This window comes from Tenrec ecaudatus, chromosome 8, assembly GCF_050624435.1.
Source record: "Tenrec ecaudatus isolate mTenEca1 chromosome 8, mTenEca1.hap1, whole genome shotgun sequence".
Classification (NCBI taxonomy): domain Eukaryota; kingdom Metazoa; phylum Chordata; class Mammalia; order Afrosoricida; family Tenrecidae; genus Tenrec; species Tenrec ecaudatus.
In genome coordinates this window covers 12,209,027-12,234,508 of record NC_134537.1, presented here as the reverse complement: position 1 = coordinate 12,234,508, position 25,482 = coordinate 12,209,027, and the positions used below count along the sequence as shown (strand labels likewise).

Genomic DNA, 25,482 nt, shown 5'->3' with positions numbered 1-25,482 from the left:
CTACTTCCTACACTCTTTCGATTGGATTCTCCCTCAAGGAATCCCTTGCACAAGAAGCCTCCATCAGGTTCTTCTTTGAGCAAACCCAACTGCAAACAACACCTGAGATTATCTGAATTCTACTCTCGTTCCCTAAAAGGACAGCTTTAATCTGAGTGGTGGGTCGAGACTTCATCCCGGGAATCTATTGCTTGCAAAGCCGCTGTCCCCTGCCACCAACCTCCTGTTCCTTCCGGAGCATCTCAAGAGTCTCCTGGAACTTCTTCTCCTTGGCTTCAATTTCATCCAGGGTAGCCTGGTTCTGCTCCTCATAGGCCATGGTGACCACAGCCAAGATCAGGTTGACCAGGTAGAAGGATCCCAAGAAGATGACAAGGACAAAAAAGATCATATAGATTTTCCCGGAAGCCCTCAGCGTCTGTCGATTGATGACAAAGAAGAGAGACAGGTGGTGCCCATCACATACAGGTCCTTCAAAGGAAGTCAGATTTGCATGGAAAAGATGCAGGCATGCAGTTCACCCACCGGCCTCCAACACAGTCCATGTGGGGGACAAGCACATCAATACCTGTTGGTAGAGGCGTTCCCAGGAATCCTGTGTCATGAGGCGGAAGAGTGAGAGGAAAGCCCAGGCAAAGGAATCAAAGCTTGTGTAGTTAAAGTCCGGGTTGCCAGTTGTTTTAAGGCAGAAATAGCCCACAGGGCAGTGGCTGCAGCAAGAACAGAGGAAGATCACCCTTAGCTCAGCCCGAAGGCAGCCCAGGGCTGCCGGAAGAGCACAGGTTTGAAGCAGGAGACCAGAGTTCAAGGCCTGGTCTTCCTTTATTAGCTGGTGACCTTGAACCTTTAAACTCGTTAGATCTCAGTCTCTTTTATCTATAACACAGAGAGGATAATATTTTGAGTTCCCAGTTCTGGCTACTGTTCCATGTATGGGGTGTATGTCACCTGAGGAAGGCTAGCTGACTGTCCAGACAGGACCCCCATTAGATGACCCGCTCTTTGCTAGTTCACGCCAGGAGAGGGAGAGTCTGCAACAAAGAGGCTGCCTGAAAACACAGGCCTGGAGGTTTGGAGAACTACCCATGGGGAACTCACCTGAGCTTCAAAGGGGAACGTCACTGACCCCTTGTATAGTCCAACAAATGGAACACATTCCATTTAGGACCACTTACTGTGCGCTCTACTAAGTGCTTTAAAGCATTATAATTGAATCCTCTCAACAGCCCTGTCTTTACAAATGAAGATTCTGGGTTGCAGAGAGGCAAAAGTCACTCGCTTAAACCACACAGGTGGCAACGTCAGAGACAGAGAATTGTCAGCTCAATGCTGGCGTCATCCCAGCACCCCCCCCCCCGAAGTCTTGCTGATGATGGAGGTCTCAATTAAAGATGATTGCCTAAGGAATTACTGGAGTGGAAGGGCACTGGACTGCTTTCTTTCTCTCATAATAAGGGGATAAGTTGATACCAAGAACTATCTCTCAATTTGGGTTACGTAATGTGTTCCTATCCTCTTAGGTGGAGATGACCTGGTAAGACACAAACGCATTGCCGTGAAGTTTATTCAGACTCATATTGACCCCATAGCACAGAGAAGGGATTCTGAACTTGACTGGTGGGTTCAAACTCCTGACTTTGCAGTTAGCAGCTAAGTGTGTAACCCACTCCACCACCAGGGCTCCACATGCTCTGTTTACAGAAATAGTAATGTACTGTTTGTACTTTGAAATTCTTCTGCCCCCAGGATTCCTCCACCAACACTGACCTCTGAGACGGTCCTTACTCCAGACACCCATGTGAATCCACAGCTGTAGGGCCCAGACAACAGATTAGAGTCCCAGCCATTTAATTACAATCAATCCCGATGCTTTCTCCAACACGGGTGGAGATTTGGGAGTTCCCAGACTCTCTAATGAACATTTAGAGATATCCGTTAGCTTGTTCTCCCTGGAAGCTAGTCAAGCCATTATCTAGTGGTTTGCTAGTTAGCACTTAGACCAGCCTTGTTTCTATGTCTTCGGTAGAGCAACATTCTGTTTACAGCATTGGAAACTGCTTAATGCACCAGCAGCTAACTGTTCTGAGAGGTAAATAGGAGCACAGTGATTTCAATAACGTACATGAAAATATACAAATTAAAATTACCACTTTTTTTAAACCTCAGAAGCTACAGAGAGGAGAGACTAGAATAGCCCATGTGAAAGAATGATGGAAATTGTCAAGCGTTTCTGAGTTTCATGTGCAGCGTTTTCAACCACTGTGCTGTAGGCCAGTGTGGGACTTTACCTTGGGCTCTGGCTTCTCTGTGGTCCAGCATAGGATGGGGGCTTGGAGTTCAAAGCTTGCCCCTTTAGATTCATTTTATTCTTTGCCCTGGTTTGCATCCCAAACACTACCCATTCTTCCACAGCTAGCTTGAACCTTCCCAGTGGAATGCCCGGCCTCTTTGGGAGCTGACAGGGAGGTCGGTAGGTAGCCCAACAACTTTGCCATGAACAGTGTTTGGGCTGGAGAAATACCATCTCCAGCCTGGAAGTGGACATCAAAGGCCCCTCAATTGAAATATAAATCAAAGGCAAATGAGAACCTACACTTTCCCTGAGCCAAGTGCACGTATGAGTAAAGAGGCCAAAGACCTTGAGGATGACCAAACCGCCCTATTTGCTCCCTCCCCCTCAGTTTTCTCTGATAAGTGTTTCTACTTGGCTGACTAAGGTAGAGCTTCCTGCAGGCCACCCGAAGCCTCAGCTCCACTTGGGCACTATGGGACTTTCAGCTACCCTGAGATTGAGACCATGGTAGCTGAAAGAGTTGGCCTTTCTGATCTGCTGCCTGAAAGTCTCACTCTAATTGCCAAAGAAGCAGGAAGAGTTGAGGGGGTCCCCTGCCCCTTTTCTTCACCTCAAATTCTGTCCTGCCACTTAGAATGGCCTCCATCCAGTCTGCCTCTCTTCTTTCCAGTCAGGAGGCATCTTGCTTGCTCTTTAATGCTCACCTCCACCACTCCTTTCAGGAAGCCTTCCCTGATCTCCTCCTCTGCCTCCCCACCATAGCTCTCTCTGTTTCCTCAGCCTATGTAACCTCCACCCCAGAGTTTATTCTCCACAGTGTGGCAGCTGCATGTATATATACACACACCAAGGCATGCACACCGGCAGCCTGTGGGCTTCATGACCTGCGGACATGTTTTGTTTTGGCTTCACAAGGTGTAGACATGTTTCTGCAATTGGAAGTCAATGTTTATCATTGAGAGATTCCATCTGAAATTCCAGTTTTCCTGCCTCTCTTTGAAAAGTTGGAAGAGCTGGATATAATAGATCCATATTTCTACAAACTACCTCAAACTACTGGGCTAAGTCCTGACTGCCGCCTCCACAGAAGGCAAGGACTCTCAGGTCCCCTCGTCCCCTCCATTCACTTGTATGTGTCTGACCTCTGCAAGAATTTGATGTATGTGCGTGATGCACCATCCTCCTTGTGCAGATAATGGAACATGTGTGATTGCATTACAACGCTGAAATGTAGGACCTTTGACGCGAAACACATATCTAATAATCATCAGTCCCTTCCTGGGGTAGGCTGTTGGCAAAAAAAAAAATGGCCACAATTATTCCCCTTCCTGTCGCCACACTTTCCCCATATGGCTGTACAGCTTCTCCCTTCAAGAGGTGGAGTCCAGCGCCCCTTCCTTTGGATCTGGTCTAGCCTGTGGCTTGCTTTAATCAAGAGAAAGCAGTAGAAGCGATGCTGTGCCAGCTTGCATATCCCCCTTTCATTTCTTGCATCCCTGCTTCTGTCACAAGAGCAAGCCCTGGCTTGCCTGCTAGCAGATGAGAGACCACATGGGGCAGAGACAAGTCATCCCAACTGAGACCATTCTACACTGGCTATTTCACAGTCACTCTGCGTCTGTCTGTAGGGACTAGGGTCATCCAGCACAAGAGGCTGATGTGCAGGATTATAAGTTAAATGCACGGTTGCTGTCTTAAGCCACTCAACTGTTGGGTGGTTTGAGTCACAGCCAAAGCTCTCTCATATCCTCCTCCCCTACACCCTATGAGCTCTGAAATAGCATAGGCTATGACTTATTCATCCCTACATCTTCCTCATGGCCTGGGGTCCAGTACCTGTCTATAAAATGCTGATGACCAGGTGGATTCAAGACTTTGGGACCCCAGTGGGTGGGCACTCACCCGGCATCCGTTCCGTTGCCACACAGTAAGGGATCAGAGGTTCCCGACTTATTGATGAAGAAATCTGCAAGAGAAAGGAAGAAATGAAAATCCCACCAATGATTGCGAGCCCTCCAGCCGAAGCTTTGTGCTGTGAAGGCAGCGCCTCTCACGTCCTTCCTGAGCCGCGTGAGCCACATGGACTCGGTGGACATGCTGGGCCTCCTGAAAGGTGAACAGTTACACCTGAGAGTGGCAACCTGAGCAGGTCCTTCGGTTCTGAGCCTCTTCTAGAGGCAGAATAACATGACTCTGAGTGGACAGCTCCTTTTCTTCTAAAAGGGGTATTGGACAAAGGGGAACATAACCCCCTTCCCCCCAAGTACACTACAGCTCAGAGGAAGCTTTTCATCAGGAAAGAGGAATCCAGATACATGTCCCATACAGTCATCTAGGCCATCACACCCCTTGTCATCAGACCTCCGTCCTTGTGGCAGAAATCCCACGCGCGGGTCTCCGAAGAGTAATTGGCTGTCTGATTAAGAAGCGTGCAGTTCTTCACACATTTGTTCTTGAGGTTGCCCTTGAAGAGCTGCAGGCCCATCAGAGCAAAGACACTCAGGAAGAAGATGGTGAGGATCGTCACATCCGCCAGTTTCTTCACCGAGTGGATCAGGGCCCCCACGATGACCTTCAGCCCTGCAGGGAGATGACCACAGTGTTCCCTCCTAGACAAGGTGCCAACACACGCAGCGCACACACATGCCTGGTGACCCGCCTCTTCACCACCACTCCTCCGAACTCCACACAAGTGAAGTGTTTTACCAACCCCAGGGCAGTCCCAAGCCCGCGGTTCCTTGTCTGAACCTTTCAAAAACATTTTGGAACCGACTGTTCCCCTGGTAGGCAGAGATTATTGTCCCCATTGCAAAGTTGAGGCAACTGAGATTCATGCAGCACATTGAGCAGCCTCTAAAACCTGAGCCATGTGCTGAGACGAGCAATTTGAGAACTCGTGGTGACCCTACCTGCTCTGTGCCAAGCAACCTGCAAGAGATGAGGCTACCGACTTCATTCATTTAGCACAGTTCTGGGAAACAGCTCAAGGCTTGAGCTACATACAGCCCTTCTTGTACGTATGTTGTGTGTGAGAGACAGAGTGGGGTGGGTGAGGAGAAAGTATGAGAGAGACCAGCACAGAGGAAACTGTAAGGGGAAAAAATTGAGAGCTAGAGAAACAGAGAGAAAGATAGATATGCACCCAGACCGAGAAAGGAACGTAACCATTGAGTGATACCATGAGAGACCCCTAAAGAGCCAATGAGGGAAAAGCAGAGAGACTGTTAGAAAAAGCGATGTCATGGCCAAGTGCAACTCGAAGCAAAGATGGACACCCTGAGAGATAGAGTATGGCCTTGGCAAACGGCATCACCTTCTGAGAGGGGCTGTGTGGGTAGGAAAGAGCTCCGCCAGGCAAGTGATTTGGGATCTGCTCTTGGGTGGTGAGTTTGGTGGGTAACATCCACCAAGCAGCACGGACACTGTGAGGATCGCAAGGCAGCCTGACAGTTGAGTGGAAAGCATCTACCGAGCAGATGAGCACTCTTAGAAGCAGCCTCAAGTAGAGGTTCGGGGTGGGGATGGGGTCTAGGGAAGGGTGAGGACATTGGGAAGGGCCGGGGCGCTTTGTGGAGGAGGTACAGCCACGGCAGAGCCCTGAGGTATGAGTGCAAACTCAGCAAGGAGAAGAAAGGGTGCATGTGACCGAGGGGCAGCATGGCTCAAGCAAGGAGGTGAGTAAGGACATGCCATACGTGTGGGACCACAGGTAGCCTCTGCGGTACGAGATGAGCGGGTTAGAGTCAAGACATGAGGTAGGAGAGGGCATCTGAGGACACCACTCAGGACCTTCCTTAAGCTAAGAGCATGTGAGCGAGGCAGCAGGCGTTGAGCTGACTACTTATTTGCTGAGAATCCCTTCATGAGCGAGCTTGCCCACTGAAAGTGTGCAAAGATTTCCAGTCCTTCCATGCCGATCCAGACATAGAATGGTAGGAAGGGATTTCTAATGTAGGCAGCTGCTTCTGACTTACAGATGACTACCTGACTCCTGACTAACTGACCCCTTCGAAACATAAGGGGAACCATTAGGTCCTGTTTCAGGGATTTTTATGTTACCTCTGGCTTCACCATCTCCACCATCGACCCTATAGGGCAGCGTGTGTTGGAGGCTGGGTTACTGATGAGACCATGGTTCTTAGAAGTTCAATAGGATGAACTTGGATGTGGACTCCCCTGTTTCTAAATGATCATTAAACAAGACTGACTTCATTGTTTCCTTTGGGGTGGGGCTCCACTGACGTGTACAGAATGGAAGATATTTTCAGCCTCTAGGGGTACCCCCTCTTGTCTTCCCTATTTCCAAGCGTCAGCCTTTCGTGTGAGGTGTGAATGAGAGTCCAGCCAAGGGTCTTGTCTGAGCTCCGCAGCAAGAACAGAACGTGAGGCTGCGGCCCTCTGGTCATCGATTGTGGTCTATGTGGTCTTATGGACAGACCACTGGCCTAGGACCTGGGGCTTCTGAGTCTTACTTTACCTTTTCCTGTGGGATTGCATTGTCTACTCTCTGGGCCTCAGTTTTCTTGTCTTTAAAGTGGAGACAATAGTCTTTGCCTTGGAACCTTGCCAGGCACTTATGAAAATCCATCACTGGGCTTTAGAAATCAACATTGACTCGGGATAAATGCACTGGTTAAAGTCTCTCACCTGGGATCACAGAAACTGTTTTTAAAGCTCTAAGAACTCTGAATGTCCGCAGGCCTGAGATTCCTCGCAAGTCTATTGCTTCGCCAATGTATCTGTAGGGCCAGAAGTGGGTCAGCATCTCTGCCAGGAGAGGGTCCTGGGAGTGGATACACCATAAAGAAGGACAATTTGGGGGTAAACCAAGCCTAGGAAGAGCCCAGAACAGCAACTGAGAACCCACCGGTCCTTCCACCTATAGATTCCCTAACACTGGCTGGAGATTGCTCTCTTTCCCAGAGAGGGTTCTCTGAGAAATGGCGATACCACCGTTGAGGTCTTGTTGTGTGCTGTATACATATGGATCTCCCAACATGCAGGACTGGCCCGCTAGTCTCCTTGGATGTTGGCTTTTCAGGGAACGACAAGGCCATTTCATGTCTGGTCTACTCTGAGAGCTCTGAGAGCCAGACATAAGGTTAGATTTGAAGTCTCTGGCTTCTTCCTAGGGGTGGGGGTGGGGGGTGGGACAGACTCTGGAAAGGGACCCTCAAAGCAGGACTCAGTGGCAAGAACCCCCCACATCATGCTGTGGCCAATGAGAAAGGTGGGATGGACGAAGGGCACATCCTAGCACAAGGCCATGGACCCATCCGTCAGATGCACGCGGACGCACACGCAGACATCTGCACGAGGAATACTCACGCCAGGGTAATAACACCAAAATCCAGCCAGTTCCAAGGGTCTCTCAGGTACGTGAACTCGTTGAGACAAAATCCTCTCGCCAGTATCTTTATCAAGGCCTCAAACGTGTAAATGACGGTGAAGACATACCTGGAAGGGAAGGTGGGAAGGGTGGGAGCATTAACTGTGCCAAAGAGAGCACCCAGGGGCTCCTTGTCTCTCCAGGAGGGAGAGATGAGTTCCTCTGGCGATTCCGGTGGGGGCAGTGGGGGGGGGGCAGACACAAAGCAAATAAAGTGAATGGAAGGAGAGAAGAAGAGTAAGAGACTCTAAAATGTAGGCCGAGGAAAACAGAAAGTCCACACAAACGAATGGGGTGGAGAGAAATAGATACAAGGGGGACTTCATTCACGGACAAACTTCATTTATAAATCCGTTTTCCACCGACTTTTGGAAGTCCCCGTGCATGTGACTGAGCCAGTAGGCAGCCTTGTTTGCACCACAGGGACAGAGAAGGTAATGGCAGTTCAAGGGCTTTCACAAGGTCAGCCTCCTCTTCTTGAGCGCGTCTGGTGACTGGAGAAGCAGAGAGCAAGGGTTTTCCTGCCCCATAAGCCTCACACAGGCTCTCATCCTGAGGGAAACTGGAGTCTCCTTCCCCACCTGGTTGATGTGGAAGATAAGAAAGAGGGATGGTACTTGTTTCTTCTCCAAACTTTTCCAGTTCCCATGGCCCTGTTCTCACGCCCGTGACTGCTAGCCTGGGCCCCTGGCCTAGCGGGTCTCAAGCTAGGAGCTTCAGAAGGTGATGGGAGGAAGCAACTCAATGTCATGGCAAAAGGCATCTAAATCCCCACATGCTTTCCCAGAAGGATTGTTCCTTTTAGATCCATCTCAACCCTTTGCTTCCGCTGTGCACCCTGATTCCAAGAGTTAGATGGGGAGTTGGGTTGGATCCAAAGAGTGGGACCTGGAATTGAGGTTAACAGAGTGGTGTTTCTCAGACGTTCAGAATCCAGGGATTACAGACAGCTGTGGTTTTCACACCCTAGTGCAGGCGTGCTCGCGCATTTTCAGTGTGTGAGCTACTTATAAAATGATCATGTCAAAATGATCTACCAACGACAAAAAATGCAAAACATGCATTTATTATTTTTATTTATTACATTTATTCAAAAATGCATTGAGAATTCGTTGCATGTACAATGTATGTTTATGTACCTTGCATAACCCCATGAGTCTATATTGCACAACACAACACAATTTATGTACATTTTTTGTCATGACCTGAGTTTACTCTGATGACTTGCACTGAATGGAATGAGCCAGAGATGCATAGTCCGGACAGTAGCTGCTGACAGCCAGCCTCAAGCACACTTCCAAATGAGCATCAGTCATGGTGGAACGGTACTTGGACATAATGATCTTTATGTGGGAAAAAGCTGACTCACAGAAATAAGTAGAACCGAATAATGCAGCCATGGAGGTAGCACATTTTCTCATGTGTGGGTACTTTCCCTCTGAGAGTAAGTTCTAGAACTGTCATGAGCTCTGGACTTCAGCTGAATGTCAGCTTGTAGTGTCAAAATGCCCGGGGAAAGTTCTCTCGGGAGCCGGAGAGCAGACAGAAGGGGGCCTTTGACAGAGCAGGCGCAAGAAAGCTGAAGCCGCTGATGGAGGTGCGGGGTGCCCAGATGCAAATGCAGCCACACTTTAGGACCTCAAGACTGCTCAGGAGCTAGAGAGGTTCAGTGCCTCTGATAGTGGGGTTCAAATTGAGGCTGTCCAGTGACGCTGGGAACACGAGCATTGTTTGCAAGTCTGTCCAAGAAGCGTTTGGACCTTTTCAATCTCACCCCAAGCCAACCATTCCGTGATCAACTGTCTCTCCACTTCAGACACAGGCCAGGTGTTCATTCTCTCCAGAGGGGAAAGAGTCGCATACGGAAACAGGATAAAACGGGAAAGTTTACACACGGAAAGGCAAACACTCCCTCCCCACTTCTGCCGCTGAATAAGTTCCTAGAACACCAGCAGTCAGGAATATAACCCAGGAATAGGCTGCACTTTAAAAATGAGCAGCCAGCTAAGAACATTCGGCATTGGAAGAAAGTTTACAAAGTCAGGGACCAAAGAATCTAAGGCTAAGCTGACAAAAAAGGGGGCTGGGGTAGGGGGTGGGGAGGAGATGGGGATGGGGAGACAATGCCAGGAATTGAAGAAAAGTAAGTGTGTGTGTGTGTGTGTGGTGGGGGGGAGGTGGTGGAAAATTATCATGAGTATTTTTAGAGTTATGAGATGATAAGACATTGCTCATATAAAACAAGAACAGAAAGTTAATTACAAAGAGCATTCAGAAAACAAGACATTACATTTGACTATAAAACTGTGATCACACAAGGAAAACACTGGTATAAGGGCTGGCTGGAAAGTTGAGGAAATCTCTCAGAAGATGGAAATCGGTGAAAGGTGATTAAAATAAAAAATGAAAGACTCAGACTGGTATCCTATCTGACCAATAGGAAGATAAGAAGTAGGCTCAACCCCTAAAACGGTTGTTCCGAGGGAACCTGGAAACGTCTGACGTCTTCTAACAACCAGATCATAGGTTAGCGTGCAGAGCCAAGCATTGCACGCTGCTGAGAGCTATCACACGGGGTTGAAGCCACAACAGAGACTCGGAAGGGACATGGGCACCCGAAGTGGCAGGGAGTGCAATGCGAGTGCTAGGGGGGGGGGCGGGGAGGGGCAGGCTCCAAAAAGGCAGGTGAGAATGGTCTGCCGACGAAGCAATGTCGCGGAATCGCACTTGTAGAAATTGTCGCATCAGCGTGTCGTGGGATTTGAACATCCTCAACAGCAGCAACAACAAAATAACACCTCCCCAAAGAAATAGACGGGAGGAAATGAGTAAAAAAAAATCATGAGAGAAAAACCGTGTTCAGGACCACAGATGATCAAAAACTCTTCTCAGAGTGTTACGTGACAAAAAAATAAATTAAATAAACCCACAAACCTTCAGAACTCTGAGGACCAAGACAACACACACACACAATGCGATCTATAGGTTACATATAGATTATAAATGATGGAGAATGCACATATTGTTAGATTTCTCAATGGCATCCTTGGCAAGTAGAAGGCCAGGCCTTCAAATGTTGAGGAAAATATTTTCTCCTGTAGAATTTCTTTTCCAGTTAAACTGGAAGGAGGAAAAGAGCACAGGTACATTTTCACATAGGCAAACGCTCAGAAAACATGCCTTCCATGCACCCTCTGAGAAAGTTCTAGCAAGAGGGGCTCTGGTACAACAAGGAAAGTCTTGGTCAAGTGGGATCCAGGGGAGCCGAGGAAGAGGCACAAGGAACGCAGGAGCTGGAAAAGGGGCAACCTTGTGAAAATCGCTGTACATCAGACCCCAAGGACACACCCAGCTCAGACTGAAGCAGGAAATGGAAGGCTCTGGGCACAATTTCTCCTAGAATAATCGAAACTGCTAGCTACACTCTGGCCTCCTAATCAACAAGAGCGAGAATTAGACCTCTAAGATGAATTTGGAGGAAAAAAATGAGCGATAAATATGTAGAACACTCAGCACGGGTAGACAGGATATCCTGAGTGCCCCCCCCCAAACCAAAGCCCCTTTCCGTGGGGTGGATTCTGACTCATGCTCTCTCACGGGACCCGGGACGACCGCTCCTCGGCGTTTCCCAGGCTCAGTCTTTCCAGGAGACAATCACGTCTCTCTCCTACAGAGCGGCTAGTGGGTTTGAACTGCTGACTCTTAACCCACCAGAGCCCTTGATTGGCCACAGGAGAAACAAAAGCATCATATAAAAATCAAATATAATCACAGGACACTGTATGGCAAAGCTATGAATAGTGTTTGTTTAATACCATTACTTAATCATAGTAGGGGATTTCAAAGGTCTGCAGGAAAATTTCGTGACCTTTTAATTCCATTCCCCCCCCCAACTCTTTGAAACTCCTCCTATATGTAATCAGACAAGCACATATTGCCTGGCCATCTACACAAATTAAAATGTGATCCTCTAGAACAGAGTAGAACGTCGCTGTGGGTTTCATATACTCTAAACCTTTATGGGAGTTGGAAGCCACATTTTTCTCTTTCTGTTTTTTTTTCCTTTTGTAATGGGAAGATAAGGGTGAGGGGAGATATGTATGTGATAAGGGGATATTTTTTATAATTAGAATGTAATAGGGAATATTGAAATTTGAAAAAAGTCTAGAAATTATTGTAGATCATTGGAGATTTAATAAAGACAAAAAAAAAAAACGTACAAACCAAACCAAACCCACTTCCAAAGAGTCAATGCTGCCTATTACTGACCTTCTCTGAGAGGCCTTAAAAGTACTCGTGGAAAAACGAAGTTAAAAGATGATGGGATCTTCCCACAGAGAAGAAAAACTGATTCTTGGATTTCTGATACTGTCCATCTTTACAGAAATAGTCAGCTTCATCTTTCTCTGGCAGAGAGGCTGGGGCTTTGAATCACTGACCTTGAGGTTAGCAACCTGGTACTGAAGCCCCAAGACACCATGGCTCCTAGGTTCCAAATATCAGAAGAGGAGAAAAAGGTGAAAGGGATTGGCTTTGAGAACATAGGATTAGAGAGGAATTGATGAATATCAGGGAATCGCTGGGTGTTTTGTTTTTATTGTTGTTAGAGTCTGAGATAGTTTAAGTGTATTGTGCCAACCTGGCTGAGAAACACGTGGGGTTAACTGAAGGGTGGAGAGATAAATGACTCAGTGAGCCTCCCCTTTTAAATTTTCGGGTCTCTTGCTTTGTGATGGTCGGACCAGGGTGCAGCTGCCTTAGCCAGTTCCCTGCTTCAGCTGGCAAGGCTCACTTCCTGCAAGACGTCCCTGAGGAAGAAGCCACATGGACCTACCCCGATGCAGCCCTGGGTGCTGGAGCAACCGTGTGGAGACCCCTGCCAGTGCTGAGTTGCTTACACATTCACTGATTCTACTTTCCTCCTGCAGTCGGCATCATTGCATGTGTTTTGTGAGGTGGAGGAGGATTTTGTGGATTGGTGTCAGACATATTGGCTAATATAGGACTTGTGGGCTTGGGCAGCACTGGGTTGGGATGATTTCTTGGTGTGCACTTACTCTTTATATCAAACTCTCTCTTATACATGAGTTTCTATGGTTTTGTTTCTCTAAAGTACCCAGACTAACACAGAGTCCTTACAGAATAATGTGATTTTGAAAGTATGAATAGGCATACATTAAATCAGAGTAAAAATCAAATGCAAAGTAACCAACAGCTCTGTTTTTCCTATCTGTGAGGGTAGTAATAATATTTTAAATCATTCATAGAAAGTCTAGATCTGGCTGGGTAACCACTTTGCTGTCAGCTGCTAATTCTAGTTGGTTCTCCTTCCCACCCACCCACCCCCCACCCCCTACAACTCTTTATGTTTTGTAAATTAGAAAACATTAACTCAGAATTATAGGTTGTTGGGAAGCTTTGATGGATATTTCTGGCTTTTCAGATTACACACAGACCCAGAAATTATGGCGAGAGCTCTCTCTGAGGACTATTTTCAGTGTTTTATCCGAGAACAAGTGCTCAGTTAGCACCATTAAAAGGTGGAACAACAAATGGCTCAAGTCGGGCATAGTGGCTTAATGGAGTCCACATCCCCTCTTTGGTGGTACGTGGTTGCAGAAGCTATTTCTTCATGTCTGGTTGTAGCATGTGGATGTCACTTTTAATATATTCAATGACATATTAGAAGTGATTTTATTTTTTATGAATGGAAAATGTCATTGGGTGTTGTGAAAAAGTCAAACCCTCAGGCACCGAGCCATTTGCACTATGAGTCCATTTCAAACAACTCTCTCTTGTAAGCATTGCACTGCTAACTGAAAGGTCACCAGTTCAAATCCACTAGCTTCTCTGGGGAACAACAAGGAGGTTTCCCGCTCCCGTAAAAATGTATACCCTTGTATATGTATACCTACATAGGGTCACCATGAGTTGCAATCGACTTGATGGTGGTGGGTTTGAGTTTGGTTTTTGATGTTTAAGCATTAAAAGGGAGTCACCAGGTGGAACAAGCTCCCCAGAGGTGCCTCCGCAGGCCCGTTGCTCTGCTTCCAAAAGGTCACCGTCATGGAAACCCTGCGGAGTGCAGTTATTCTCTGACGTGTGTCGTCACGCGTCCAACTTGACGTGATTGGCAAGTGGACTTTCTGAATTGTTAAACGTCTGCTAGGTAAGTCCTCAAGCCAACACTCCGCTCTTCTCTAGATCCTGCATGTATCACTGAGACAAATGTTTGCACTCACAGAGACGCCACTAAAGAAATTGCATGTCTTATTTTAAAAGCACAGCGTCTACCTTTTAAAATGTGTCTGGTGGTTGGCCACTCAGAAAAACTCGATGTGGGGGCGATGTCTGGCGGACGCTTTTCAGTTCCACACAGTAGGCTCAGCAAACATATAGACTAAGTGGCCACTTCAATATTTTTCTTCACAGCGAACCAGGATGTGGAGGCGTACTCTGGCGCCCCAGCTGTTTTCTGTGACTAAGGTATGACCTAGCATTTGAACGGCACATCTTTCCACAGAGCAATATGTCTCCCTCCTGCTCATATGGTGCTTCATCAACGTCAATTCCAACTTACCTTTTAAAGTATTCTCACACTTAACACGCCAAGCTCTCAGCAACCCAGAAATTTCCTCTTTGAAAACCAGCTTCGTGTGGAAAACAATCCAAGCACTCATCAACAGATGAATGGATAACTAAAATGTAATATGCAGGCCATGAAGCATTGCTCACCCATGAAGATACATGAAGTGTTGATACATGCTCTCAACATGGAGAAGTTTTGAAATCATTATGCTAAGCAAACAATGACAGATACAAAATTCAACGGGACAAAAAGTAGATTAGGGTAGGGGTGGAGGTTGTTTTAAAAAATTGCAAATGAGCATAACTTTTGTAACTTTAGAGAAGAAAATAAATGGAATAAGTCAATAACAGAATCAAAATAGGACAAAAAGTCATTGGCGACCTTTCTCTCATGTATATAGTGAACAAATGCTGATGACTGAATTAGTCATCATCTTACTTAACTAGAAAGTGAAATGCCTGGCTTGCATACCAACCTAAGTAATAGATTTTAAATGCTAGTCACATAAAAATTCCAGTAGTTCTGGTAAAAATAATTTTTCTTGGTCCTCCCCTCCCCAAATTACAAATTCATCATTAATTTTGATGAGTGTACGATGTATCTTAAGCAAGAATGTAATCGTAGTTGGTATGACTATGAGGGTGAATGATGACATTATCGTGTTGATGTCTTCTCAAGCTTTATCAAAAATTTTTTTCCCATTTTGCATTGGAAAGCCTTTTGTGTTTATGATTTAAAGGTGAGGTTTCCAAGCTTGATGGGAAAATGTATGGAAGTCTTGGCAGATTTTTTTATCCGTATTTGATAAGTTTGTTGCATGATGATAAACAAGGTGCCAGAATGAAGGGATTGTTGGCTCGATAAAATCTCATGCTCAGATCATCATGGCTGTGTTTCTTTTCTTATAAATTGTTTGTCTTTTTTGAGGGATTATCCATGTCTGCTCACTTGTATCATGACACACAGATTCACTATATTTAGGAAGGACTCTATCCACTATTGACATCTGTGACCTTATTTCCTGTTGTGGTCTTCCTCGTTCCACTTTATGATGGTTTCCACACTTCTGCAAACATTTTTGAAGTGATGGTTCATTTTCCTGAATTGGGAGATCAAGCAATGCAGCAGTTGCAAGGACGAATGAAACCATAGCAAATGTAAACCGTTAACTGTCAGATTACCAGTCAACAGACTGCAGTCAGATGCCGATGTCAGCCAAGATGAAGCAAGACAGTTTTTGTAGCACATATGCAACTTTTAAGAACATAAAAATGAGGAATTCTGCAAGCAGCATGAATCACGCAGTTCAGATGATTAAATTATCAGTGAATAGAATGGAACGGTACCACTGATTTTCCTTTGGGATCTGTCAAGTGCTATTGAGAGACTTCCAGTCTTCAGTCACTCACTGGGAAACAATGCCAGGAAGGGGAGCTGAATTCCTCTGCCAAACAAAGGGAGAAGACTTCCGGAGAACAGATCTCATCTCGGGTGGGGTCCATTTCTCATGCTGGGGGAGGAAGGAGAAGATCACCCCATTCCTGCCATAGAACATTATTCTACAGTTGCCCCAAATCAACAGACACCCCTACAAGGAGGCCTGGTGTACCTTCACCGAAATTCAGAGGTGGTGGGGAAGCATGTCTGTTGATAGATAAACCAGATGGGATGACATGCAATGGGAAAAATGCCTAACATTACTTATAGACACCACCTTTTTCCAAGGGGAGATGATACACAACAATATATTCCTAACTGGATGTGTTTGGCCTACCTTCTCTCAAGTTCTTGGTAACCCAGGCTGAGGGCAATAGGCAACTAGGATTTTAGACTCTATCCTTTTAAGGTACACACCATCCTTCATAGGCTACCCCAGATGACCCAAATTTGGAAATCCCTCTAAGTGAACTGATCTTTACTTTAAACTTACCAATAGCAAATTGAAGGAACTGAAATACTCCCTTGGACTTAAGGCTGAACCACCATCGTATGAAAAGAAGCAGATGACTGCTAGACAAAGATTATGGAGTTGAACGTCCCTGGGCTTTGGATCTCTTGTTTTGAGGCTGCCCAATGAATGGCAGCTCGGGGCTACTGTACATTTGCTATTTGCATGCTCTCTTTACTTTTGTATGCCATGTCTTAGTGTAGCAGGCATGGTTCTGCCTTTATGAATGCGCATCATTGAAAACACTGCTCAACCTGATTGTTTGCATAAGTATCTCCAACCCTGATTGTTGGCATAAGTAGTGTCCCGTGACTTCAATTGTTGATCTGTATGGGTCAACAATCCATGAATGTAAAATTCTGTGAGCATCAGTTTTTAAATGATCAGAGAATAGGATGCTCTAAAAAGCGGCCCCAGACATGTATAATTTCCTTTTCCAAACAGTATCTGAAATTCTGTAGCATTGCTAAATTAAGGACACTGTCAATAGAATTACCATATGCCCTATGAGATGTTCGTTCCCTCATAAAAGGATAACGCTGTCTTTTAAGTGGACCAGGGACCTACATAAACCATAGATACATAACTGGATTTTGAGTGCATATTAATCATAGGCCTAAACTAAGAACAACTAGTTCTTATGACATGGCACAATTTGATACTTGGCTTCATGAAGAGATCCTTGAAGATAAGGCTACTATCACAATGTGGTGAAGAAATCAGATGGTGTCAGGTAATCAGAAAGAACAGTGTCTTAGGTCTTAAAGGCTTGTCTTCAAACAAGCAACCATCTAAGTGAAGTGTCAGCTAAGTCCACACAGAAGAAGCCTGTGTGTATTAAAAACAATGATTAAAACAATTAAAGGACCATAGGGTTGGCCTCACTATGAGACTTGATGTCCCTGACTGATGCCCCCCTCCCTGTCCCATACCACTACGGTGACCAACATTGGAGACACAGTGCAGGAACTGCACCCCATCTGACCCCACCACACTGAGGTGAAACATTAAGGGCATGCAACAGAACAACAAGGGGGACAGAGCAACAAGGTCCCCAGGGAATACCAAAAATAGACTTTGGGGCCAGAGCGTGGCACCCCGTCAGACTCAAGCTGAAAACATTCCTAAAGGTCAACAAACAGACCTTGAACGTTTTACAGTCTTTTCTTCCATTTTTTGTCCTTTGTTTTTTTGTTGTTGTTGTTTTCTTTTCTTCTGTTGCTTGGTTTTGCTCTGTCTTGCTTTTTTGTGCATATTATTATCGCTCCAGGTCTATCTAGATAAGATAGGCGGGATAGACCATCTGGAAAAGAAACCAGCAGGATGGATGGTTCTGGGGGGAGGGGGCATGGGAGAGGGGGAGGTGGAGGAAAGGAAGTGGGTGTTAATAAACCCAGGGACAAGGGAACAACAAGTGATCTAAAATTGATGGCGAGGAGGGTGTAGGAAGCCTGTTAGAGCTTGATCAAGAACAATGTAACCGAGAGGAATTCCGGAAACCCAAATGAAGGCTGAATATGATAGTGGGACAAGAGGAAATTGAAAGTAAATAGAGGAAAGAACTAGGAGGCAAAGGGCATGTATAGAGGTCTAAATACAGGTAAGTACATATGTAAATATATTTAGATATGAAGGGGAAATAGATAATTGTGCATATATTTATAGGTTTACTCGTAAGGTAGCAGATGAACATTGGGCCTCTACTCAAGTACTCTTTCAATGCAAGAACACTTTGTTCTATTAAACTGGCATTCCAAGATGCTCACCTTCCCGACACAATTGCTGAAGACAAAGTGGGTACATAAGCAAATGTGGTGAAGAAAGTTGATGGTGCCCAGCTATCAAAAGATATAGCATCTGGTGTCTTAAAGGCTTAAAGATAAACAAACGACCATCTAGCTGAGAAGCAACAAAACGCACATGGGAGAAGCACACCAGCCCATGTGATCATGAGGTGTCAATGGGATCAGGTATCAGGCATCAGAGACCCAGAACAAAAAAACCTTATCATTGTGAATCAGGGGGAGTGCAGGGTAGAGACCTATAGCCCATCTGTAGGCAACTGGACATCCCCTTACAGAAGGGTCTCAGGGAGGAGATGAGCCAGTCAGGGTGCAGTATAGCACTGATGAAACATTCAGCTTTCCTCTAGTTCTTTAATGCTCCCCCCATTCACCCACTATCATGATCCCAATTATACCTTACAAATCCGGCAAGACCAAAGGCTGTACACTGGTACAGATAAGAGCTGGAAACACAGGGAATCCAGGACAGATAAACCCCTCAAGACCAATCATGAGAGTATTGATACCAGGAGGGGAAGGGAAAGGTGTGGGAGAAAGATCATGTTGATCTACATATAACCCCCTCCCTGGGGGACGGACAAAAGTAAAAAATGGGTGAAGGGAGACATTGGACAGTGTAAGGCATGAAAAAAAGTTATAAATTATCAAGGGTTCATGAAGGAGGGAGAGTAGGGGACAGAGGGGGAAAATGAGAAGCTGATATCAAGGGCTCAAATAGAAAGAAAATGTTTTGAGAATGAAGATGGCCACAAATGTACAAATGTGCTTGACCCAATGGATGGATGGATGGATTCTGATAAGAGTTGTACCACACATGAGGGAGGGGGGAGCGGGGAGGGAGGGGAAAAAAAAAGAGGACCTGATGCAAAGGGCTTAAGTGGAGAGCAAATGCTTTGAGAATGATTGGGGCGGGGAATGTATGGATGTGCTTTATACAATTGATGTATGTATATGTATGGATTGTGATAAGAGTTGTATGAGTCCCTAATAAAATGTAAAATAAGAAAAGGGAAAAAAGAGAAAGAAAGAAAAGAAAATGATTAGGGCAAAGAATGTACAGATGTGCTTTATACAATTGATGTATGTATATGTATGGAGTGTGATAAGAGTTGTATGAGCCCCTAATAAAACATTTAAAAAAAAGAGTTGTACCAGCCCCCAATAAAATGATTTTAAAACAAAACAAAAAATCCCACAATTAAATCCAAGATCAGAGGGGAGAATGGTATTAGAGCATAAATTTGGAGCACCTGGTCTGCAGAAGGCTATGGAAGACAGTGAAAGCACCAAACCCACTTGGAATGAGCCCATAGTGAGTCCCTTCTGACCACTGACTAAGGAGAGGAAAAGCTTTGCTGTCAGACACAGTGCATTGGAAAGGGGGCCCGTGTTGATGTAACCAACCCAACCCAAACCAACCTCACTGCCATTGAGCCAATGCCAACCTAGAGTGACCCCTCAGTGGATTTTTGAGACTTTACCTGTTTACAAAGAAAGTCAAACCTACCCAAAGAAAGGAAGGAACAAATTTCAATAGCAAAGATGAGGGGATACTACACCAGACCCTAATGAAATCAAAAGGATAGTTACATAGTACTATGAAGGACTGTACTCCAATGCATTTAACAACTTGGAAGACATAGACAAGTTCTTGGGAAAACTATCCCTCCCCAGACTGAGGTCCCAATGGACCTCAAGAATCTCAACAGCCCCATAGCAATAGAAGAAATAGAAAAGGTTATCAAAGGATTAGCAACAAAATATCCCCTGGACCAGATGGCTTCAAAGGAGAATTCTACCAAACATTCAGGGAAGAAATGACACCAATCCTACACAAACTCTTCCAGAACATAGAAAAAGATGACAAACTCCCAAACTCTTTCTATGAAGCCAGTATAACTCTGATACCAAAACCTTGCAAGGATGAACATTAATGAACATTAATACAAAAATCAATACAAAAGTATATAAAACAAATAATTCACCATGACCAAGTGGGATTCATGCCAGGGATGCAAGGATGGTTCAACATTCGAAAGATCATTAGTATCATGCGCCACATTGACATGAAAAACTATAAGAACCACATGATAATATTGATAGATGCAGAAAAAGCATTCGACAACATCAACACCAATTCCTGTTTAAGACACTCAAGAAGATAGGAATGGAAGGAAAATTCCTCAATATAATACTAGCTATATATGAAAAACCAACAGCCAACGTGGTAGTCAATGGAGAAAAAGGCAAACACACTCCCACTGAAAAAGGGGACCAGACAAGGGTTCCCCTTGTCCCCAGTCTTATTTAGCATCATACTGGAGGTTTTAGCTAACAGTACAAGGCAAAGAAAAGACAAAATGTTTTCACCAAGGGAAGGGAGAGGTGAAACTCTCATTATTTTCAGATGATACGATTTTACATATGGAAAATCCCAAAAGCTCTACAAAGGGAGTACTGGAAGCAATAGAGGAATATGGCTGAGTGGCAGGATACAAGATCAACTAGTCTATTGGACTGCTATACATATCAGACCAGACCACAGAAGAGGAGATCAAAAAGGTGATACCCTTCACGGCAGCCAAGCACAATTTGAAATATCTAGCAATACACCTGACTAAAAGAACAAAAGATTTGTATGAGGAAAACTACAGAACACTATTATAAGAAACCAAGAGTGACCTCACCGAATGGATGAATATCCCATGCTCATGGATTGGAAGACTCAATATAGTCAAGAAGTCAGTTCTGCCAAAGGCATTATATAAATGTAATACAATCCAGGTACAATTACCCTCATATTTCTTCAAAGAAATGGAAAAACTGACTACCAACTTCATATGGAGAGGGAAGAAGCCCAGAATTAGCAGAGAACTCCTCAAGAAGAAGGACAGAGTGGGAGGGCTTGATTTATGTGAGTTTAGCACATATTATACAGCCACAGTGATCAAAACCGCATGGTATTGGTACAATGACAGACACTCAGACCAATGGGAAAGATCTGAAACCCCAGAAATAAAATCAGCATATAGACAAATGATCTTTGATAAGGGCCCCCCAAAATATCAAATGGGAAGCAGATGCCCTCTTTAACAAGTGGTGCTAGAAAAATGGATGTCTACCTGAAGAAAAATGAAGCAAGACCCTTATCTCACTCCATGCACAAGAATAAACTCAAGTTGGATCACAGACCTCAAGGTAAAACCCCAAACTATTAGGGCCATCAATGAGGGAATTGGGACAAACCTGAGAACTTTGGTGCAGGGAATACATAGACTATCACAAATAAGGAAGGACATAAATATATATGAGTCACAAATTGACAAGTGGGATATACTGAAGATAAAACACTGGAGTACATTGAAAGAATTCATCAAGAGAGCAATAAGACAGTCCACGGACAGGGAAAACATCTTTAGCAATGACACATCAGACAAAAAAAGTTTACAATACTCTGCTAGCTTCCCAAAAGAAGAAAACTAATTGCCCACTGAGGAGTTGGACAAAGGACCTGACACAGAAGTTTTACAAGGGCAGAAATCCCAATGGTCAATAAATATATGAGAAAATGTTCCTGATTGTTAGCCATAAGAGAAATGCAAATTAAAACAACAATGAGGTACTACCTAACACCCTCAAAGGTAGCTCAATTAAAAATATCAGAAAGCAACAAGTGTTGGAAGGGCTGTGGGGAGACAGGAACTTTCATCCACTGCTGGTGGACCTGTAGGTATGTACAGCCACTATGGAAATCAATTTGGCGATATCTAAAATAGATGGAAATTGAGCTACCATATGACCTCGCAATCCCCCTACTGATTATATACCCAGAAAAGGCAAGAAACAAACCACAGCCAGACATCTGTGCCCCAATGTTCATCATGCCAGAGATCACAATTGCAAGCCAATTGCAACCCAAATTTCCATCAATGGACAAATGGATTTAAAAAGCTCTAATATATACATAAATGGAGTACTATACACCCCTAAAAATCAGTGATGAGCGCATGAAGCACATCACTGAATGGAAGAACTGGAGGAAATTATCCTAAATGAAGTAAGCCAAGCACAAAAAGACAAGTACAACATGAGTCTGCTGAGGTAAGCTTAAAAATGCAAAAGGGGCATAAGGAAAAAACTACTGTATACAAACATTCCTGGGTGAAGTCCAGGTAATATGGCAGGGGCCAGACCAAATCCAGAGATACATATGATAGCCAAGTAAAAAGGAGGGAGGAAAAAGAAAGAAAAAAAAACATTGGGTAGTAGGGGAACAGGGCAGTAACCCACCAAAGAGGAGGGTATTGTTTATATCTCCATGGGGAAAGAGGGACCAGAGTTCAACCCGGTGCTCCAAGACATGAATGAAACATGCTGGCATGAAGCAGAGAACCAACAGAGAGGTCTGAGGGGCCGGCCCCAATCCCAACTCCATGGACAGCCGCCCTCCCCACAGAATTCAGGACAGCACTGAAGCTACAGCTCAGGGAGAGGGACATGTCTGATCAGAGCACACAGGAGCAAATGAAGGGGGAGAAAGAGAGAGTGGAGCACATCCTGGCCTACCAGGCCCTGCGGACAATATTCCTGCTTAGAGCACCCAATGACAGAGAGGACCACAGGTCTGGCCCCACTAATAGACACAACATCCCTCATTGGCCCATAGTGCTATGGGTGACAACCCTGGAGATACAGTGCAGGAATTGTGCCCCATCTGACCCCACGCACCGAGGTGAAACACTAAGGGCGAGGAACAGAACAGCAAGGGAAGCAAAGCAATGAAGTCCCTAGGGAATACCAAAAATAGACTGGGCACAGGGTGTGGCACCCCATCAGATTCAACCTGAAAACACTCCTAAGGGTCAACAAACAGACTTTGATCTATTTACAGGCTTTTCTTTCTCTCTCTTTTTGTCATTAGTGTTTTAGTTGTTTTGCTTTCTTTCATTGCTTTGTTTTGCTCTGTTTTGTTTTTTGTGCATATTATTATCTCTGCAGGTCTATCTAAATAAGATAGGCGGGATAAACAATCTGGAGGAGAAAACAGCAGGACCAACCATGGGAGGGGGGCATGAGAGAGGGGGAGGTGGTTGAAAGGAAGTGGGTGTTAAGAAACCCAAGGACAAGGGAACAACAAGTGATCCAAAATTGGTGGCAAGGAGGGTGTAGGAGACCTGATAGGACTTGATCAAGGGCAATGTAACTAAGAGGAATTACTGAAACACAAATGAAAGCTGAACATGATAGTGGGACAAGAGGAAAGGAAAAGGAAATAGAGGAAAGAACTAGGAGGCAAAGACCATTAATAGAGGTCTAAATACAGGCATGTACATATGTAAATGTATTTATATATGATGATGGAGTAATAGATCTATGTGCATATATTTATAAGTTTAGTATTAAGATAACAGATGGACATTGGGCCTCTACTCAAGTACTCCCTCAATGCAAGAACTTTGTTCTATTAAACTGGTTTCCATGATGCTCACCTTCCCGACATGATCGCTGAAGACAAAGCCCGTGAATAAACAAATGTGGTGAAGAAAGCTGATGGTGCCCGGATATCAAAAGATACAGTGTCTGGGGTCTTAAAGGCTTGAGGATAAACAAGCGGCTATCTAGCTCAGAAGCAACAAAGCCCACATGGATGAAACACACCAGCCTGTGTGATCACGAAGTGTCTATAGGATCAGGTATTAGGCGTCAAACGACAAAAAAAATCATATAATTGTGAATGAGGGGGAGTGCAGGTGGGAGACCTGAAGCCAATCTGTAGGCAACTGGACATCCTCTTACAGAAGGGTCGCAAGGAGGACACAAGCCAGTCAGTATAACACTAATGAAACATACAACTTCCCTCTAGTTCTTTAATGCTTCCTGTCCCTGCCTCCCCGCCCCCCCCCCACCACTATCATGATGCCAATTCTACCTTACAAATCCAGCTAGACCAGAGGATGTACACTGGTACAGATCAGAGCTAGAAACACAGGGAATCCAGGACTGATAAACCCCTCAGGACCAATAATGGGAGTAGTCATATCAGGAGGATAAGGGAAAGGTGGGGGGAGAAAGGGGGAACCAATCACAATAATCCACATATAACCCCCTTCCTGGGGAACAGACTACAGAAAGGTGAGTGAAGGGAGACATCAAACAGTGTAAGACATGAAAAAACAATAATTTATAAGTTATCAAGGATTCACGAGAGAAGGAGAGCAGGGGACGGAATGAGGAGCTGATCCCAACGGGCTCAAGTAGAAAGAAAATGTTTTGAGAATGATGATGGCAACAAATGTATAAATGTGCTTGACACAAAGGATGGATGGATTGTAATAAGAGATGTAGGAGCCCTCAACAAAATGATTAAAAAAGAAGAAAAAGAAACATTTTAAGATATTCTATCAATTCCTGGAACCTTCGCTTTAGCTAATTCTTTCAGTGCAGTTTCTTCCTCCTTCAGCACCTCTGGTTCTTGCTCTTATGCTGCCTCCCGACATGGTGGAATGCTGACTCTGCTGAGCAAAGGGACTCGTGGATTCTTCCCATCTTCTCTTGATGCTTCCTGCATCATTCAATATTTTGCCCTTAGAATCTTTCAGTATTGCAACTCAAGGCTTGTTTTTTTCCCTCTTGAGTTCTTTCAGTTTAAGATAGGCTGACAATGTTTTCCTTTTTTTGTTGGCATATAATTTACTTACCATATAAATTACATACCATAATATTCAACAGTCCTATCATATTAGGAAGAATTGCACAGTCATCAGCACAGTCAATTGTAGAATATTTTCTTCTTTCTTATACTTATTGCTATTAGCTACTTGGTTTCCCCAAATCTCCCCTCACAGACCCATAAGAAGCCATTAATCAAGTTACTGTCTCTATACATTTTCCTACACTGGATTGCGTATACAGAAAAACACGCAAACCCCAAACCAAACCAAAAACAATAACAAAATGAAACAGAAAAACCTCAAGATAAATCAGAAAATAGTAATAACTAGAATTAATTTAGAATGGGTCACAAGGGAGACAAAATGATAAGGTATTTAAATTTAACTTCACTGCATCTGCCATAATCAATTTCACAATGCTCTCTGTCTGTCTGGATATCTCTGTCTGGTATTCACATCCTTCAACTACAGCCAAAAGGGGGTTTACTAGAGGCTGTATCCATGTGAGCACCCTGCTAAGGGACGTTGGGGCTTCCACTGTCATCCATAGCCTGCTGCAAACCAGGTATCCCCAGTTAAGCTCTGATGCCATTTTCTCCTTCAGATTTTATTAAAAAAATTTTTTTACATTCCTTGGATCACAAGGCTGTGCTTCTTCCATGGGGGCTTAACTGATGTCTCACTTAGATGACAGCTTGTTAGAAGACCAGCTTTTAAGACTTCAGACGGTACTCTTTCTGGGGCACCATCTAGTTTCTTCTGCACACTTTGCTATAGCACCATATCT

The 25,482-nt window shown here is 44.7% G+C and overlaps 1 protein-coding gene across 1 annotated transcript in view; it reads right to left on the bottom strand.

The window, feature by feature from the left end:
* Positions 1-25,482, bottom strand: part of SCN10A (sodium voltage-gated channel alpha subunit 10) — a 125,375-nt gene that overhangs the window by 74,064 nt on the left and 25,829 nt on the right. The window contains exons 4-9 of the mRNA XM_075555861.1: positions 7,622-7,750; positions 6,941-7,032; positions 4,655-4,873; positions 4,196-4,259; positions 569-710; positions 221-418 (exon numbers count right to left, since the gene is read on the bottom strand). Coding sequence (XP_075411976.1) covers positions 221-418; positions 569-710; positions 4,196-4,259; positions 4,655-4,873; positions 6,941-7,032; positions 7,622-7,750 — 844 coding nt within the window. The remainder of the gene's footprint in view (positions 1-220; positions 419-568; positions 711-4,195; positions 4,260-4,654; positions 4,874-6,940; positions 7,033-7,621; positions 7,751-25,482) is intronic.